Below are 17,020 nucleotides of genomic sequence, written 5' to 3' on the forward strand. Positions count from 1 at the left end.
GTTTGTGAACAATATTTGAGGGAAATGGTGATATTGTGTATGTGGAAAAAGTTTTAGACCTTTGAGTTCATCTCATACAAAATGGGAGCAAAACCAAAAGTGTTGCGTTTATATTTTTGTTGAGTGTGTGTGTATATATATATATATATATATATATATATATATATATATACACACAGTGGGGAAAATACGTATTTGACCACCCTGCAATTTTGCAAGTTCTCCCACTTAGAAATCATGGAGGGGTCTGAAATTTTCATCTTAGGTGCATGTCCACTGTGAGAAACATAATCTAAAAAAAAAAAAAAATCTGGAAATCACAATGTATGATTTTTTTTAAATAATTTATTTGTATGTTACTGCTGCAAATAAGTATTCAAACACCTGTGAAAATCAATGTTAATATTTGGTACAGTAGCCTTTGTTTGCAATTACAGAGGTCAAACGTTTTCTGTAGTTTTTCAGCAAGTTTTCACACACTGCAGCAGGGATTTTGGTCCACTGCTCCATACAGATCTTCTCTAGATCTTTCAGGTTTGGAGTTTCAGGTTGTTTGCCAAAATCTCGCAATACATGACCCCATCCATCCTCCCTTCAATATGGTGCAGTCATCCTGTCCCCTTTGCAGAAGAGCACCCCCAGAGTATGATGTTTCCACCCCCATGCTTCACGGTTGGGATGGTTTTCTTGGGGTTGTTCTCATCCTCTAAACATGGTAAGAGGAGTTGATTCCAAAAAGCTTGATTCTGGTCTCATCTGACCACATGACCTTCTCCCATGCCTCCTCTGGATCATCCAGATGGTCACTGGTGAACTTCAAACGGGCCTGGACATGTGCTGGCTTGAGCAGGGGGACCTTGCTGCCCTGCAGGATTTTAAACCATGACAGCATCATGTGTTACTAATGTAATCTTTGTGACTGTGGTCCCAGCTCTCTTCAGGTCATTGACCAGGTCCTCCTGTGTAGTTCTGAGCTTTCTCAGAATCATCCTTACCCCACAAAGTGAGATCTTGCATGGAATCCCAGACTGAGGGAGATTGACAGTTTTGTCCCTGGTGTCCTTAGACAGCTCTTTGGTCTTGGATATGGTGGACAGGTTGGAGTGTGACTGATTGAGTGTATGAACAGGTGTCTTGTATACAGGTAACAAGTTCAAACAGGTGCAATTAATACAGGTAAAGAGTGCAGAATAAGAGGGCTTCTTAAAGAAAAATTAACAGGTCTGTGAGAGCCAGAATTCTTGCTGCAAATCCAAACAAAACGGTCACTCATGACTGAAAATGTGTCGTCTGATTCCCGGAATGACACCACTTCCCTCACACATTCAAAACTTAACAACTCTTTTTCCAGAATGTAAGAAGTCTCATCCCCTTCCACACACACACACCTTAACATCCTGACAGGCAACACAAGTGACGAAATTCATCCTTCATAGATTATATGTTATGGTGTGCAGAAGAACACAACATCTAGACAGAGTAACCGTGGGAGAACTTGCAAAACCGCAGGATATATATACAGTGAGGAAAATGAGTATTTGAACACCGTGCGGCTTTGCAAGTTCTCCCACTTAAAAATCATCGAGGGGTCTGAAATTTTCATCTTAGGTGCATGTCCACTGTGAGAGACATAATCTAAAAAACAAAACAAAAAAATCGCAATGTATGATTTTTTTAAACAATTTATTTGTATGTTACTATCTATCTATCTATCTATCTATCTATCTATATATATATATATATATATATATATATATATATATGAGATCTACTTTGCACTGGGATACCAATTAAACTACTGCTAATTCTAAAGAAGACCATGCTCATACTGTCGAGGATACTTTAACACTGAGTTATACTTCATGTTCCAACAACAATATGACACCCAGTGGCATAAATTGGCATTTGACCATGTTGACTGCAGATATTAAAAATAATAATATATTCAACATTAAACACCTCTTAACAGACCTACATGCAGTAGTTTCACGAGATGAACTCTTTCAAAACATGTGCTGCCTGAAAACTATGAATACTAAATGGAATAAACTTCACTCTAATTTGGCACATATGCTAAATAAAACGTAATAAATACCATAAATAGCAAAACGGAATTTGACATTATCATTTTAATCGATCAAATAGGTGCATTTCTATGCCTCCCAAATCATTTAATTTTATGAATAAAAGTGTTGGCATGGACTCTAGAAAACCGTGTTTATGGACGAGTTCGTGGAAGTTATCAGTGTTTGTGTCGTTATAGATTAGACTTTCAGAGGTGGGGGTGATCTTATTCCAACACAGATTAGATTAGAACAAATTGACAATCGTAAATATGTGTATCTGTAAGGACACTCCACCACTCTGGTTCAATGGTTGAAAAAAAAAAAAAAGAAATATCGCCTCCGATAAGTGTAAGAGAAACACAAGATAAGACCTGCGCAATAAGGTGAGACGCCTTTGGCAGAGCTCCGTCGCTCACCTTGTTCCTCAGCCAATCAGGATGACCTCCTGCAGCAGGGATCCCCCGCCCTGTCATGTCTAAGAATTAGCAGCAGAGATAAGGAGACAGAAGAAAAGAGAAAGAAAGGAGAAGACATAAAAGATTTTGGGGGGAAGTGGGTTTGTTCGTCCCGACTGAAACAGGAATGAAGTTTCCTCCTGTGGATCAGAGTAAATGTCTGTTAGATATGGAGGTGGCAAACTATTGTGAAGGTCTGGATCCTTTGTACAGCACGTTGGGCTTTGAGAACGCAGAGGTCATCTATGCAGGAGGAGGTAAGCATCAACGCAAATGATCTATTTACTGTTCGTTTATAGTCTACAAATCTCAGAAAAAAAACCAAAACAACTAGAGCACTGCACACGTAGACAGCAAACCTTCGCCAACACTATTTTCAAATTCCACAAAATTTTACCTTGGAAAAAATTTCCAAGGTCAAAGTCCTGTTAAAAGTGGCTTTTCATAAGCTAAATTAGATTTGATCAAATGTCAGGAGAATGAATTTAGTTCATGCAGATGAATCAAAGTTTTTTGTGGTGGTGTCAGGTTTTTTTTATTATTATTTTTCAGTTTCTGAATTCCTTTTTAGATCATTTTCACAGAACATTGGTTATCTCTGCTATGCACAATTTGTCATTGCTTTTTGGCACTTGGTTTCCGACTAACTGGAAGACAGGCATAAAATTGGATCCTTCATCCAATTTTGGCAGTGTAGGAAAATCCATAACAGAAAAATGAGAGTGATTGGGGCATGTTTGATTAAGATATAATGTAAAATATACATTAAATGGGGTTTCAATGGCCACAAAATCTGTAATCTGGATCAGATCCAGATCAAACTTTGTCAGTCAATAAATGATACCGTCCTACATAATGCTCACAAACATAAAAGAAATTTTATATTTAGACAGTTACGGATTTCTGAAAATATGTTCAATGATAAATATAGGGATTTTTCCAGTTTTACAAAAATTTTCCTGACTTTGACCTTTGACCTTGAAAATTTAATCAATCAATCAATCAATCAATTTTTTTATATAGCGCCAAATCACAACAAACAGTTGCCCCAAGGCGCTTTATATTGTAAGGCAAAAGCCATACAATAATTATGTAAAACCCCAACGGTCAAAATGACCCCCTGTGAGCAAGCACTTGGCTACAGTGGGAAGGAAAAACTCCCTTTTAACAGGAAGAAACCTCCAGCAGAACCAGGCTCAGGGAGGGGCAGTCTTCTGCTGGGACTGGTTGGGGCTGAGGGAGAGAACCAGGAAAAAGACATGCTGTGGAGGGGAGCAGAGATCGATCACTAATGATTAAATGCAGAGTGGTGCATACAGAGCAAAAAGAGAAAGAAACAGTGCATCATGGGAACCCCCCAGCAGTCTACGTCTATAGCAGCATAACTAAGGGATGGTTCAGGGTCACCCGATCCAGCCCCAACTATAAGCTTTAGCAAAAAGGAAAGTTTTAAGCCTAATCTTAAAAGTAGAGAGGGTGTCTGTCTCCCTGATCTGAATTGGGAGCTGGTTCCACAGGAGAGGAGCCTGAAAGCTGAAGGCTCTGCCTCCCATTCTACTCTTACAAACCCTAGGAACTACAAGTAAGCCTGCAGTCTGAGAGCGAAGCGCTCTATTGGGGTGATATGGTACTACGAGGTCCCTAAGATAAGATGGGACCTGATTATTCAAAACCTTATAAGTAAGAAGAAGAATTTTAAATTATATTCTAGAATTAACAGGAAGCCAATGAAGAGAGGCCAATATGGGTGAGATATGCTCTCTCCTTCTAGTCCCCGTCAGTTCTCTAGCTGCAGCATTTTGAATTAACTGAAGGCTTTTTAGGGAACTTTTAGGACAACCTGATAATAATGAATTACAATAGTCCAGCCTAGAGGAAATAAATGCATGAATTAGTTTTTCAGCATCACTCTGAGACAAGACCTTTCTGATTTTAGAGATATTGCGTAAATGCAAAAAAGCAGTCCTACATATTTGTTTAATATGCGCTTTGAATGACATATCCTGATCAAAAATGACTCCAAGATTTCTCACAGTATTACTAGAGGTCAGGGTAATGCCATCCAGAGTAAGGATCTGGTTAGACACCATGTTTCTAAGATTTGTGGGGCCAAGTACAATAACTTCAGTTTTATCTGAGTTTAAAAGCAGGAAATTAGAGGTCATCCATGTCTTTATGTCTGTAAGACAATCCTGCAGTTTAGCTAATTGGTGTGTGTCCTCTGGCTTCATGGATAGATAAAGCTGGGTATCATCTGCGTAACAATGAAAATTTAAGCAATACCGTCTAATAATACTGCCTAAGGGAAGCATGTATAAAGTGAATAAAATTGGTCCTAGCACAGAACCTTGTGAAACTCCATAATTAACTTTAGTCTGTGAAGAAGATTCCCCATGTACATGAACAAATTGTAATCTATTAGACAAATATGATTCAAACCACTGCAGCGCAGTGCCTTTAATACCTATGGCAGTTCAGTTCTTGCCTATCAGGATATGAGTCTTCAGTAAAAAATTGTCATGATGAGTTCCAGACTGACAAACAGACAAACAAACAGGGGCAAAAATGTAAAAATAGAGTCCTATCAATGAGCTCGTTAGATTCTGATGTAAAACAGGATCATCTTGTCAGTTGTGTCATTGCGCCCAGAACTGATTATCAACATAATTAACAACTATTTTTCTGTTAATGGACCGATTAATCCTTTAATATGTACAACCCCAAACATAATAATAATAATAGTAATAATAATAATAATGAGTTGCAACAGGGCCAATTTATTGTAAAGTTAAGGATTAAATCATCATTTTGACATTTATATTTTTCTTGAGACAAATTAGGATATGACCACATGAAGATTTCCAAGTCCTTTCATTGACATCAGTCATGAATAAATACATACAGTGAGGTACTGGGTGATAAATCTGTGTCAAGTTGGCATTTCTCAAAAACTGAGTGACCATGCTGGAAGGGAAGTGACAGAAGCAACCAAGACACCCAAATGAATTACAGGCTTCTAGGGATTTGAGTAGAGAAACTATGAATGGTGCAATATCTGCGTGTTGCATCTCCATCACAGCTTGGAGTGGAGGAGAGGAGGAGGACTGCAAAAACACAGCAGATCTGGACTCGGGGTATTCATGTGCCTTCTGGAAAACCTCAGGCAAACTTCAGGCTTTAGGTTCGTTTTCTTGCTCTTTTCTTATTTCCAATGTCACAGTCAAACCAAGAGCAAACTGAGATTCTTTTTCAGGACTGATGAACAACAATAACTTGTCAGTTTCCTCACTGTCAATGATTTTCCTTTATTCAAACAGAAACGTCTCAAATGTGTTAAATCTATTTCAGGGACATAATCGTCTTCATCACTGAATCTCCTCTCCACCGTTTATTGATTAACTCTCTAAGACCCACTGTTGCAGAATTACAATTTTTGTTATCCCCAAAAAACTTTTTGGGGTTTTTTTGGGGGGGGGGGGGGGGGGGGGGGGGCGTTAAACCATATTAACATACTCATTTGGTCCTATTGTTCAGCCTCAGAATGCTATTGGGCACTCAACAAAAATATAAACGCAACACTTTTGGTTTTGCTCCCATTTTGTATGAGATGAACTCAAAGATCTAAAACTTTTTCCACATACACAATATCACCATTTCCCTCAAATATTGTTCACAAACCAGTCTAAATCTGTGATAGTGAGCACTTCTCCTTTGCTGAGATAATCCATCCCACCTCACAGGTGTGCCATATCAAGATGCTGATTAGACACCATGATTAGTGCACAGGTGTGCCTTAGACTGCCCACAATAAAAGGCCACTCTGAAAGGTGCAGTTTTATCACACAGCACAATGCCACAGATGTCGCAAGATTTGAGGGAGCGTGCAATTGGCATTCTGACAGCAGGAATGTCAACCAGAGCTGTTGCTCGTGTATTGAATGTTCATTTCTCTACCATAAGCCGTCTCCAAAGGCGTTTCAGAGAATTTGGCAGTACATCCAACCAGCCTCACAACCGCAGACCACATGTAACCACACCAGCCCAGGACCTCCACATCCAGCATGTTCACCTTCAAGATCGTCTGAGACCAGGCACTCGGACAGCTGCTGAAACAATCGGTTTGCATAACCAAAGAATTTCTGCACAAACTGTCAGAAACCATCTCAGGGAAGCTCATCTGCATGCTCGTCGTCTTCATCGGGGTTTAAGGATATGATTCCTTCTTTATGTTCTCTAATGTCATATACCAACACAGAGCAGAGTAGCTACCTAAACTCTGTAAGGGAGCTAGAGTATCTCGTCAATAGTTTTACATCCTCATTGAAGACAACTTTGGATGCTGTAGCTCCTCTGAAAAAGAGAGCTTTAAATCAGAAGTGTCTGACTCCGTGGTATAACTCACAAACTCGTAGCTTAAAGCAGATAACCCGTAAGTTGGAGAGGAAATGGCGTCTCACTAATTTAGAAGATCTTCACTTAGCCTGGAAAAAGAGTTTGTTGCTCTATAAGAAAGCCCTCCGTGAAGCTAGGACATCTTTCTACTCATCACTAATTGAAGAAAATAAGAACAACCCCAGGTTCTTTTCAGCACTGTAGCCAGGCTGACAAAGAGTCAGAGCTCTATTGAGCTGAGTATTCCATTAACTTTAACTAGTGATGACTTCATGACTTTCTTTGCTAACAAAATTTTGACTATTAGAGAAAAAATTACTCATAACCATCCCAAAGATGTATCGTTATCTTTGGCTGCTTTCAGTGATGCCGGTATTTGGTTAGACTCTTTCTCTCCGATTGTTCTGTCTGAGTTATTTTCATTAGTTACTTCATCCAAACCATCACATGCTTATTAGACCCCATTCCTGCCAGGCTGCTCAAGGAAGTCCTACCATTATTTAATGCTTCAATCTTAAATATGATCAATCTATCTTTGTTAGTTGGTTATGTACCACAGGCCTTTAAGGTGGCAGTAATTAAACCATTACTTAAAAAGCCATCACTTGACCCAGCTATCTTAGCTAATTATAGGCCAATCTCCAACCTTCCTTTCTCTCAAAGATTCTTGAGAGGGTAGTTGTAAAACAGCTAACTGATCACCTGCAGAGGAATGGTCTATTTGAAGAGTTTCAGTCAGGTTTTAGAATTCATCATAGTACAGAAACAGCATTAGTGAAGGTTACAAATGATCTTCTTATGGCTTCGGACAGTGGACTTATCTCTGTGCTTGTTCTGTTGGACATCAGTGCTGCTTTTGATACTGTTGACGATAAAATTTTATTACAGAGATTAGAGCATGTCATAGGTATTAAAGGCACTGCGCTGCGGTGGTTTGAATCATATTTGTCTAATAGATTACAGTTTGTTCATGTAAATGGGGAATCTTCTTCACAGACTAAAGTTAATTGTGGAGTTCCACAAGGTTCTGTGCTAGGACCAATTTTATTCACTTTATACATGCTTCCCTTGGGCAGTATTATTAGACGGTATTGCTTAAATTTTCATTGTTACGCAGATGATACCCAGCTTTATCTATCCATGAAGCCAGAGGATACACACCAATTAGCTAAACTGCAGGATTGTCTTACAGACATAAGACATGGATGACCTCTAATTTCCTGCTTTTAAACTCAGATAAAACTGAAGTTATTGTACTTGGCCCCCACAAATCTTAGAAGCATGGTGTCTAACCAGATCGTTACTCTGGATGGCATTCCCTGATCTCTAGTAATACTGTGAGAAATCTTGGAGTTATTTTGATCAGGATATGTCATTCAAAGCGCATATTAAACAAATATGTAGGACTGCCTTTTTGCATTTACGCAATATCTCTAAAATCAGAAAGGTCTTGTCTCAGAGTGATGCTGAAAAACTAATTCATGCATTTATTTCCTCTAGGCTGGACTATTGTAATTCATTATTATCAGGTTGTCCTAAAAGTTCCCTAAAAAGCCTTCAGTTGGTTCAGAATGCTGCAGCTAGAGTACTGACAGGGACTAGCAGGAGAGAGCATATCTCATCCGTGTTGGCCTCTCTTCATTGGCTTCCTGTTAATTCTAGAATAGAATTTAAAATTCTTCTTCTTACTTATAAGGTTTTGAATAATCAGGTCCCATCCTATCTTAGGGACCTCGTAGTACCATATTACCCCATTAGAGCGCTTCGCTCTCAGACTGCGGGCTTACTTGTAGTTCCTAGGGTTTGTAAGAGTAGAATGGGAGGCAGAGCCTTCAGCTTTCAGGCTCCTCTCCTGTGGAACCAGCTCCCAATTCAGATCAGGGAGACAGATACCCTCTCTACTTTTAAGATTAGGCTTAAAACTTTCCTTTTCGCTAAGGCTTATAGTTAGGGCTGGATCGGGTGACCCTGGACCATCCCTTGGTTATGTTGCTTTAGACGTAGACTGTGGGGGGTTCCCATGATGCACTGTTTCTTTCTTTTTTTGCTCCGTATGCATCACTCTGCATTTAATCATTAGTGATCGATCTCTGCCCCCCTTCTCGGCATGTCTTTTTCCTGGCTCTTTCCCTCAGCCCCAACCAGTCTCAGCAGAAGACTGCCCCTCCCTGAGCCTGGTTCTGCTGGAGGTTTCTTCCTGTTAAAAGGGAGTTTTTCCTTCCCACTGTGGCCAAGTGCTTGCTCATAGGGGGTCGTTTTGACCGTTGGAGTTTTTCATGGTTATTGTATGGCCTTGCCTTGCAATATGGAGCGCCTTGGGGCAACTGTTTGTTGTGATTTGGCGCTATATAAGAAAAAAGTTGATTGATTGATTGATCGGGGTCTCGACCTGACTCTAGTTCGTCGTCATAACCGACTTGAGTGGGCAAATGCTCACATTCGTTGGCGTTTGGCACGTTGGAGAGGTGTTCTCTTCACGGATGAATCCCGGTTCACACTGTCCAGGGCAGATGGCAGACAGCATGTGTGGCGTCATGTGGGTGAGCGGGTTTCTGATGTCAATGTTGTGGATCGAGTGGCCCATGGTGGCGGTGGGGTTATGGTATGGGCAGGCGTCTGTTATGGACGAAGAACACAGGTGCATTTTATTGATGGCATTTTGAATGCACAGAGATACCGTGACGAGATCCTGAGGCCCATTGTTGTGCCATACATCCAAGAACATCACCTCATGTTGCAGCAGGATAATGCACGGCCCCATGTTGCAAGGATCTGTACACAATTCTTGGAAGCTGAAAATGTCCCAGTTCTTGCATGGCCGGCATACTCACCGGACATGTCACCCATTGAGCATGTTTGGGATGCTCTGGAGCGGCGTACAACAGCGTGTACCAGTTCCTGCCAATATCCAGGAACTTCGCACAGCCATTGAAGAGGAGTGGACCAACATTCCACAGGCCACAATTGACAACCTGATCAACTCTATGCGAAGGAGATGTGTTGCACTGCATGAGGCAAATGGTGGTCACACCAGATACTGACTGGTATCCCCCCCCAATAAAACAAAACTGCACCTTTCAGAGTGGCCTTTTATTGTGGACAGTCTAAGGCACACCTGTGCACTAATCATGGTGTCTAATCAGCATCTTGATATGGCACACCTGTGAGGTGGGATGGATTATCTCAGCAAAGGAGAAGTGCTCACTATCAGATTTAGACTGGTTTGTGAACAATATTTGAGGGAAATGGTGATATTGTGTATGTGGAAAAAGTTTTAGATCTTTGAGTTCATCTCATACAAAATGGGAGCAAAACCAAAAGTGTTGCGTTTATATTTTTGTTGAGTATATATAAGTCTTGCTCTAGGGTTCAGAAGTCACACAACCTCCAGATTTTTGAGACGCCATCATCCCCTCAATTCATTGGATTGGATTAATCTGTTTAAAGTAAGTAAAATGCTTTAAATATTTTTTTTGTGTGTGTGTGTTTGTTACAGTGTCTAGAACATGTCCATATGTAGTCATTGTTGAAAATGTGTCTTACATTTTATTTAGAGCTTGTTTTGTAATTGTTGCAATATCACAACGCTGGTGATTGTGATAGTCAACACAACCCAGTTTTGAGAGGAACGTCTTGAGAGGAACGTCAATATATATTTAAACTACACATGATTTACACACTCTAGCCTTATATTAGATTACATATTATTGTATTAGAAACTAGTGTGTAATGATATATTGCCATACATATATTTTTTCATTTACTTATGATTTTTAACCACCTTCAACACTCAATATTTTCCCCTTTTCACATAAAGCAGGACTTTCTAACAAAGTAATTCTGTTAGTCCACATCTGCCCCTTGTCTTGCTTCATGATAAGAATGTTCAGATCAATTCATAGTCAAAGCTGTGGGGGGTGCTTTGGGGCGTGTTTCCATTCTTCTGTAACAGGTGATGATGCTCAGGAATGTAAGGTGTTGTTGTAACCTGCACATCTATTAGTATGATAATCAGAGTTTACGATCATTCAGCTGTACACTGTTGTGTGACCAGTTATGTGAATGGGTTACTTTAGTGCAGTGTGTAAGCACTTCATATTGAAATCACTTTCCCCACCATCCCATCTTTTTATACAGTTTATCTAGAATCTGCAGGTGGTACCCCAAAGAGCACAATTCTGTGGATGAGATGATGATTCCTTTCAAGGGGAAGTTCTGCAGCATCAAGCAGTATATGCGAGGCACGCCACACCCATGGGGGTTCAAAGTGTGGGTGAGAGCTGGAATCTCTCGCATGATGCTTGACTTTGATGTTTACCAAAGAAGCGTGAACACTGGAGTACAAGTCAAATCTGAACTTGGATTGTCGGGTGATGTTGTGATGAAACTTGCCTCCACACTTCCAAAGGGTCACAACTACAAGGTCTACTTAGACAACTACTTCACCTCTGTTCCATTGGTAGTGAAGCTCCTTGAGCAAGGAATCCATTATGTGGGAACAGCCAGACAGGATCGCCTTCACACCTGCAACCTTGAAGATGAAAAGATCTTGAAGAAGAAGGGTAGAGGAAGCTTTGACTACAGAGTGGAGTGGAGGCGTGTCAGCCAAGACAGCCCCACAACATCCAGAGACTTAAGGTACTCAGGACGGATTTCATCCACCCCAGGAGCCTTGCCACTGAGGAGTTTTCTAACCACCTCGGTGACTTCGGCCTGGGTAAGGGATGAGTCTGCCTCTGAGTCCCCAGTCTCTGCTTCCTCTTCGGAAGATGTGATGATGGGATTGAGGAGATCCTCAAAGCACTCCTTCCACCGCCCGACAACATCCCCAGTCAGGGTCAACAGCTCCCCACCCGCACCGTAAACAGTGCTGGTGGAGAGCTGCTTCCGCCTCCTGAGGCGTCGGACAGTTTGCCAGAATCTCTTCGAGGCTGACCGATAGTCATCCTCCATAGCCTCCTCGAACTCCTCCCAGACCCGAGTTTTTGCCTCTGCAACTGCACGGGCTGCGGCGCGCTTGGCCTGCCGGTACCTGTCAGCTGCCTCCGGGGTCCCACCTACCAACAAAGATAAGTAGGACTCCTTTTTCAGCTTGACGGCATTCCTTACTTCCGGCATCCACCACCGGGTTCGGGGATTGCCGCCGCGACAGGCACCAGAGACCTTGTGACCACAGCTACGAGCGGTCGCATCAACAATGGAGGTGGAGAACATGGTCCATGTCTCCACGTCCCCCGGGATCTGGGAGAAGCTCTCCCGGTGGTGGGAGTTGAAGACCTTGCTGACAGAGGGTTCCGCCAGTCGTTCCCAGCAGACCCTCACGATACGTTTGGGCCTGCCAGGTCTGACCGGCTTCCTCCCCTCCCAGCGGATCCAACTCATCACCAGGTGGTGATCGGTCGACAGCTCTGCCCCTCTCTTCACTCGAGTGTCCGAGACACGTGGCCGAAGGTCAGATGATATGACTACAAAGTCGATCATCAACCTCCGGCTCAGGGTGTCCTGGTGCCACGTGCACTTTTGGACACCCTTGTGCTCGAACATGGTGTTCGTGATGGACAAACTGTGACTAGTACAGAAGTCACCACTCGGGTTCAGATTGGGGAGGCCGTGCTTACCAGTCACCCCCCTCCAGGTCTCACTGTTGCTGCCCACGTGGGCGTTGAAATCCCCCAGGAGAACAATGGAGTCCCCAGTCGGAGCGCTATCTAGTACCCCTCCCAGGGACTCCAAGAAGGTCGGGTACTCTGCACTGCCGCTCGGCCCATAGGCCGAGACAACAGTGAGAGACCTGTCCCTGACCTGAAGGCGTAGGGACGCGACCGTCTCATTCACTGGAGTGAACTCCAACACATGGCGACTGAGCTGGGGAGCAATAAGCAATGCGACCCCAGCTCTCCACCTCTCTCTGTGGGCAACGCCAGAAAAATGAAGCGTCCAGCCCCTCTCCAGGAGTTGGGTACCAGAGCCCAAGCTGTGCGTGGAGGTGAGCCCGACTATCTCTAGTCGGTATCTCTCAACCTCCCACACAAGCTCAGGCTCCTTCCCCCCCAGCGAGGTGACATTCCACGTCCCAACAACCAGGGGCTGTGAGCATGGACCGGGCCGCCGGGCCACCCGCCCTCGACCGCCACCCAATCCTTTCTGCACCCGACCCCCATGGCCCCCTCTGCAGGTGGTGAACCCACAGGAGGGCGGGCCCATGTCGCTCTTTCAGGCTGAGCCCGGCCGGGCCCCATGGGCACCAGGCGCTCACGCGTGAGCCCCAACCCCGGGCCTAGCTCCAGGGTGGGGCCCCGGCTCCGCCATACCGGGCGATGTCTCGGTCCTTGATTTTTTTACTGGTCATGGAGGTTCTGAACTGCCCTTCGTCTGACCTGTCACCTAGGACCTGTTTGCCTCTGGAGACCCTACAAGGGGCACAAAGCCCCCGACAACATAGCTCCTAGGATCATCCGGGTACGCAAACTCCCCCACCATGATAAGGTGGCAGCTAGAGGGGGAGTAGGCAATACTTGGGTTATAATAAAAACAATCTGTTTCATAATAAACAAGTGGCCCACCTCATTCCAGACGTCTGTGGCTGTGACTGGAGAAGTCATATTTTAGTCTGTTACATCATCTGCTCGACAGCTTCATGGTGGAGTAGTTCTTCAAAAGAAGATGTGAAATTTCAGCTGCAGATTTCCAGAAGGCACATGGAAGACTCGAGTCTACACTCTAAGAACTCAACAATGTTCAAATAGGAAACATTATATATAATTAATTGTGAGAATTTCCCTTTTCTCATTTAAATAACCAAATCTTGTAGGTCTGGTTCACATAACTAGATCAGACCTGGGAGCATGTGTGTGGAACCACTGTGTGTCCTGGATGGCAACCACTTGGGAAGATAACCGGTCTTCTTGAAAGTAACCATCTATCTGCTGCAAATAGGTGAAACTGGACGAGTCCTTGGACTGCTCCAGCTACTGGGTTCCTTAGCACTGCGTGTTGGATGGTGCACAGAGAAACAAGCCCCATGTCCAAAATGTCACCGCTGACCTTTCCCATGCAATACGGGTGAAAACTCCTCATCCGAGTCTTCCTAAGTAACCATTTGGCACAAAGTCATTCTGGTGGTACACGAGCATCCTACAAAGATTCAGTGACCGCCTGAGGTCACTGGTTAACATCCAAGTCTCACAACCGTACAGTAAGACTTGGACCTTTGTTCTCCTACAATAATATTGGCATTGCCAAACACAGTTTTGAAACATACCTTGAATGTGCCAGACTGAATCTATCGGTGTGTTTCTGTGTGTAGATGTGTGGGTTTTCACATGTGTGTGTTTTCACCTCTGTGTGTTTCAGACAACATGCCGACAGAGCCGAGCTTCCCCGGTCCAGATGGGGTCAGCAGTAACTGTGCAATCTGTGGAGACAAAGCCACAGGGAAACACTACGGCGCCGCCAGCTGTGACGGCTGCAAAGGCTTCTTCAGACGATCCATACGCAAGAGTCACATCTACACCTGCAGGTACACAAGGCTTGGTGAAAAGATTCAACAGGGCCTGGACGCCTACACAGCTCCAAAAAACAAGATAAACGGCTATGGTGAAAATGCATTTTTAGTTCAGACTACTTTCAAAACCTGTGGAGAACACGTTATGGTTTAGACTGCAACCTGCAAAAACCAATAACACCAGAGAAAAGACTGAGCATGCAGAATATAGACAACAGGTTTTGACCCAGTTTGTCCAACGTTATATGTACTGATCAGCAGCAACAAATGTGACTTTTAGTAAAGTCAGAAGCAGAAATGATGTACATCTTGCTTTAGTAGAAAGATCCAGCAAACTGGATAGTTTGTAGAAGTCAGCAGTGTGGAATTCATACATCTGTTACATACGAAACCTATATGGCTGATGCCAAGAGCCAGCTTTGGATGTGAGAGCCAGTGATGTAAAGTGAAGTGCAGGTATCTTAGGTGCCTGGGCTCATATCCACGAAGCAGCCTAAGGCTAAAAATAGGTCCTAGTGATATTATTCTAAGAAAAATCTTAGAATTCCTCAAATTCTCAGACATTTCTTAGAATTTCCCCTTGATGACAGTTGTCTGCAAAGCACCTTAGGCCTTAAGAGAGCTCCTAAGGTGCCAAACTGGTAAGAGGAGGGAGGAGGACTTTTAAGAAGACTAAGAGTGTCTTAAGCAGAGAAGATGGCGGATAGACAGAGAAGAAGCACAGATATATATATATTATATATATGTAGGATGACAGTGAGTCAACAACACGCTACCCGCTTGATCTACGTAATTATTTTATGTTAATTTACTGTCTTAATGTATTTATAAATTGTTTAGGTTCTTGTTATCATATACACACGGTTAATATGATGATGATTATTATTATAATTACTGTTTGTATTATTGTCATGTATGTATTTTTGTAATGTATTTACAATTATATCATGTACTCGCAATGAATGTAAATGGACTGCATTTATATAGCGCTTTTTCCAGCTACATCAGATGCTCAAAGTGCTTTACAATAATGCCTCACAGTCACCCCGATGTCAGGGTGCTGCCATACAAGGTGCTCACTGCACACCGGGGGCAACTAGGGGATTAAGGACCTTGCCCAAGGGTCCTTAGTGATTTTCCAGTCAGGCTGGGATTTGAACCAAGGATCTTCTGGTCTCAAGCCCAACAGCTTAACCACTAGACCATCACCTCCCCTATTATTAGTATTTGAACGTACTAAAAATTCACACATGCACACTTTTACTATATAGATATTCTGCATGTGAATGAGGTTCGTTCAAACATTTTCAAGCTGTGTAACAATTCATTCGGGTTTGCTGGGTTTCATCATCATAAAGTTATCCTCACAATTACACATCTTAATGCAGTTCAGCTTACTGTATATGATCGGTTGATTTCACTGTCCATTCATGACTAAGAAGGCAGAACACATTTGTTTTTTTTTCTCCTCCACTTTCCGTGACAACCAATCACAGCTCTTAGAGGACTGCATCATACCTAGCAATGGGGGTCAACCCCGCCTCGGTACATAGATAGGAGTTTCTGTCCCCTCCTTGCTCAGACAACTTCTGACTCACTCTTAGGCTAAGATTCCTTGCCAGGAAATTTTAGGCAAAGTTAGGAGCTCTTTGGGAGGAGTGTGAGTTGCTTCGCGGATATGGGCCCAAGTGTTTTTGGAGGATCCTTGGCTACCACTTGAGTGACTTTGTGTCAAATGGTTACATAGGCAGTATTACTTGCACTGTGAGGTGACACCAACTGTGGCATTTTAGATTAGATTAGAACTTTATTAATCCCTTAGCAAGACTCCCTCAGGAAAACTGAGGTTCCAGCAGCATTGTATAGCAGCACACAGGGTAAGAAGCACACAGAGCAAACAAAAGTAGACATAAAAAACTATTTCCAAAATGTAAATACAAATATAAATACCAGAAATACTGCTCGCTACTGGCTGCTACTGTTCCTCTCCTTCCCATCCTCTGTCTACCTGTTTTAACAAGACCTTAAAATCTACTGTAACAGCAGATTTTAAGGTCTTGTTATTAACCTGTGAAGTTGTTCATGGACTGGCGTCTTTTTATCTGGCTGATTTGGTGAAACCCTACGTGCCGGCCTGGGTTTTGAGGTCGCAGGATGCAGGACTTTTGCATGTTCCCAGGGTGAAGAAGAAGTCAGCAGTTTAAAGAGCTTTTTCTTATCGTGCACCCGCTCTGTGGAACAGCCTCCTTGCGACCGTGAGGCACTCAGGGTCCGTGGGCATTTTTAAGTTGAGACTTAAAACGTATTTTATTCTCTTTCTTATGAATAACTTTTATTTTTTATCTGTTTTATTCTTTTACTTGTGTTTTTAGTTGTGTATTGGAATTTTTTTTATTTACTCTGTGTGAGTCGCCTTGAGGCAACTCTTGTTGTGATTTGGCGCGTTATAAGCTGATTTAAATAAATTCCTGTTACTCCTCCTCCTCCCCCTGCAGCAGGGGTGGTGGCCAAGTGGTTAATGCGCTTGGTTTGTTCGGAAGGTTCTGGGTTCAAATCCCACCCCTGCCACATTTCTCCATGTAATGTGGAGTTGCGTCAGGAAG

At 42.8% G+C, this 17,020-nt stretch overlaps 1 protein-coding gene across 2 annotated transcripts in view; it reads left to right on the forward strand.

Moving 5' to 3' along the window:
• Nucleotides 1–17,020, forward strand: part of hnf4g (hepatocyte nuclear factor 4, gamma) — a 63,348-nt gene that overhangs the window by 21,918 nt on the left and 24,410 nt on the right. The window contains exons 1-2 of one of the 2 annotated variants that reach the window (XM_034163736.1): nt 2,418–2,778; nt 14,267–14,432. In XM_034163736.1, coding sequence (XP_034019627.1) covers nt 2,649–2,778; nt 14,267–14,432 — 296 coding nt within the window. In that variant the 5' untranslated portion in view covers nt 2,418–2,648. Of the gene's footprint in view, nt 1–2,417; nt 2,779–14,266; nt 14,433–17,020 lie in introns of those variants that run through there. The other variant, XM_034163806.1, reaches the window with a different exon arrangement.

This window comes from Thalassophryne amazonica, chromosome 1 (genome assembly GCF_902500255.1).
Source record: "Thalassophryne amazonica chromosome 1, fThaAma1.1, whole genome shotgun sequence".
Taxonomy (NCBI): Eukaryota; Metazoa; Chordata; class Actinopteri; order Batrachoidiformes; family Batrachoididae; genus Thalassophryne; species Thalassophryne amazonica.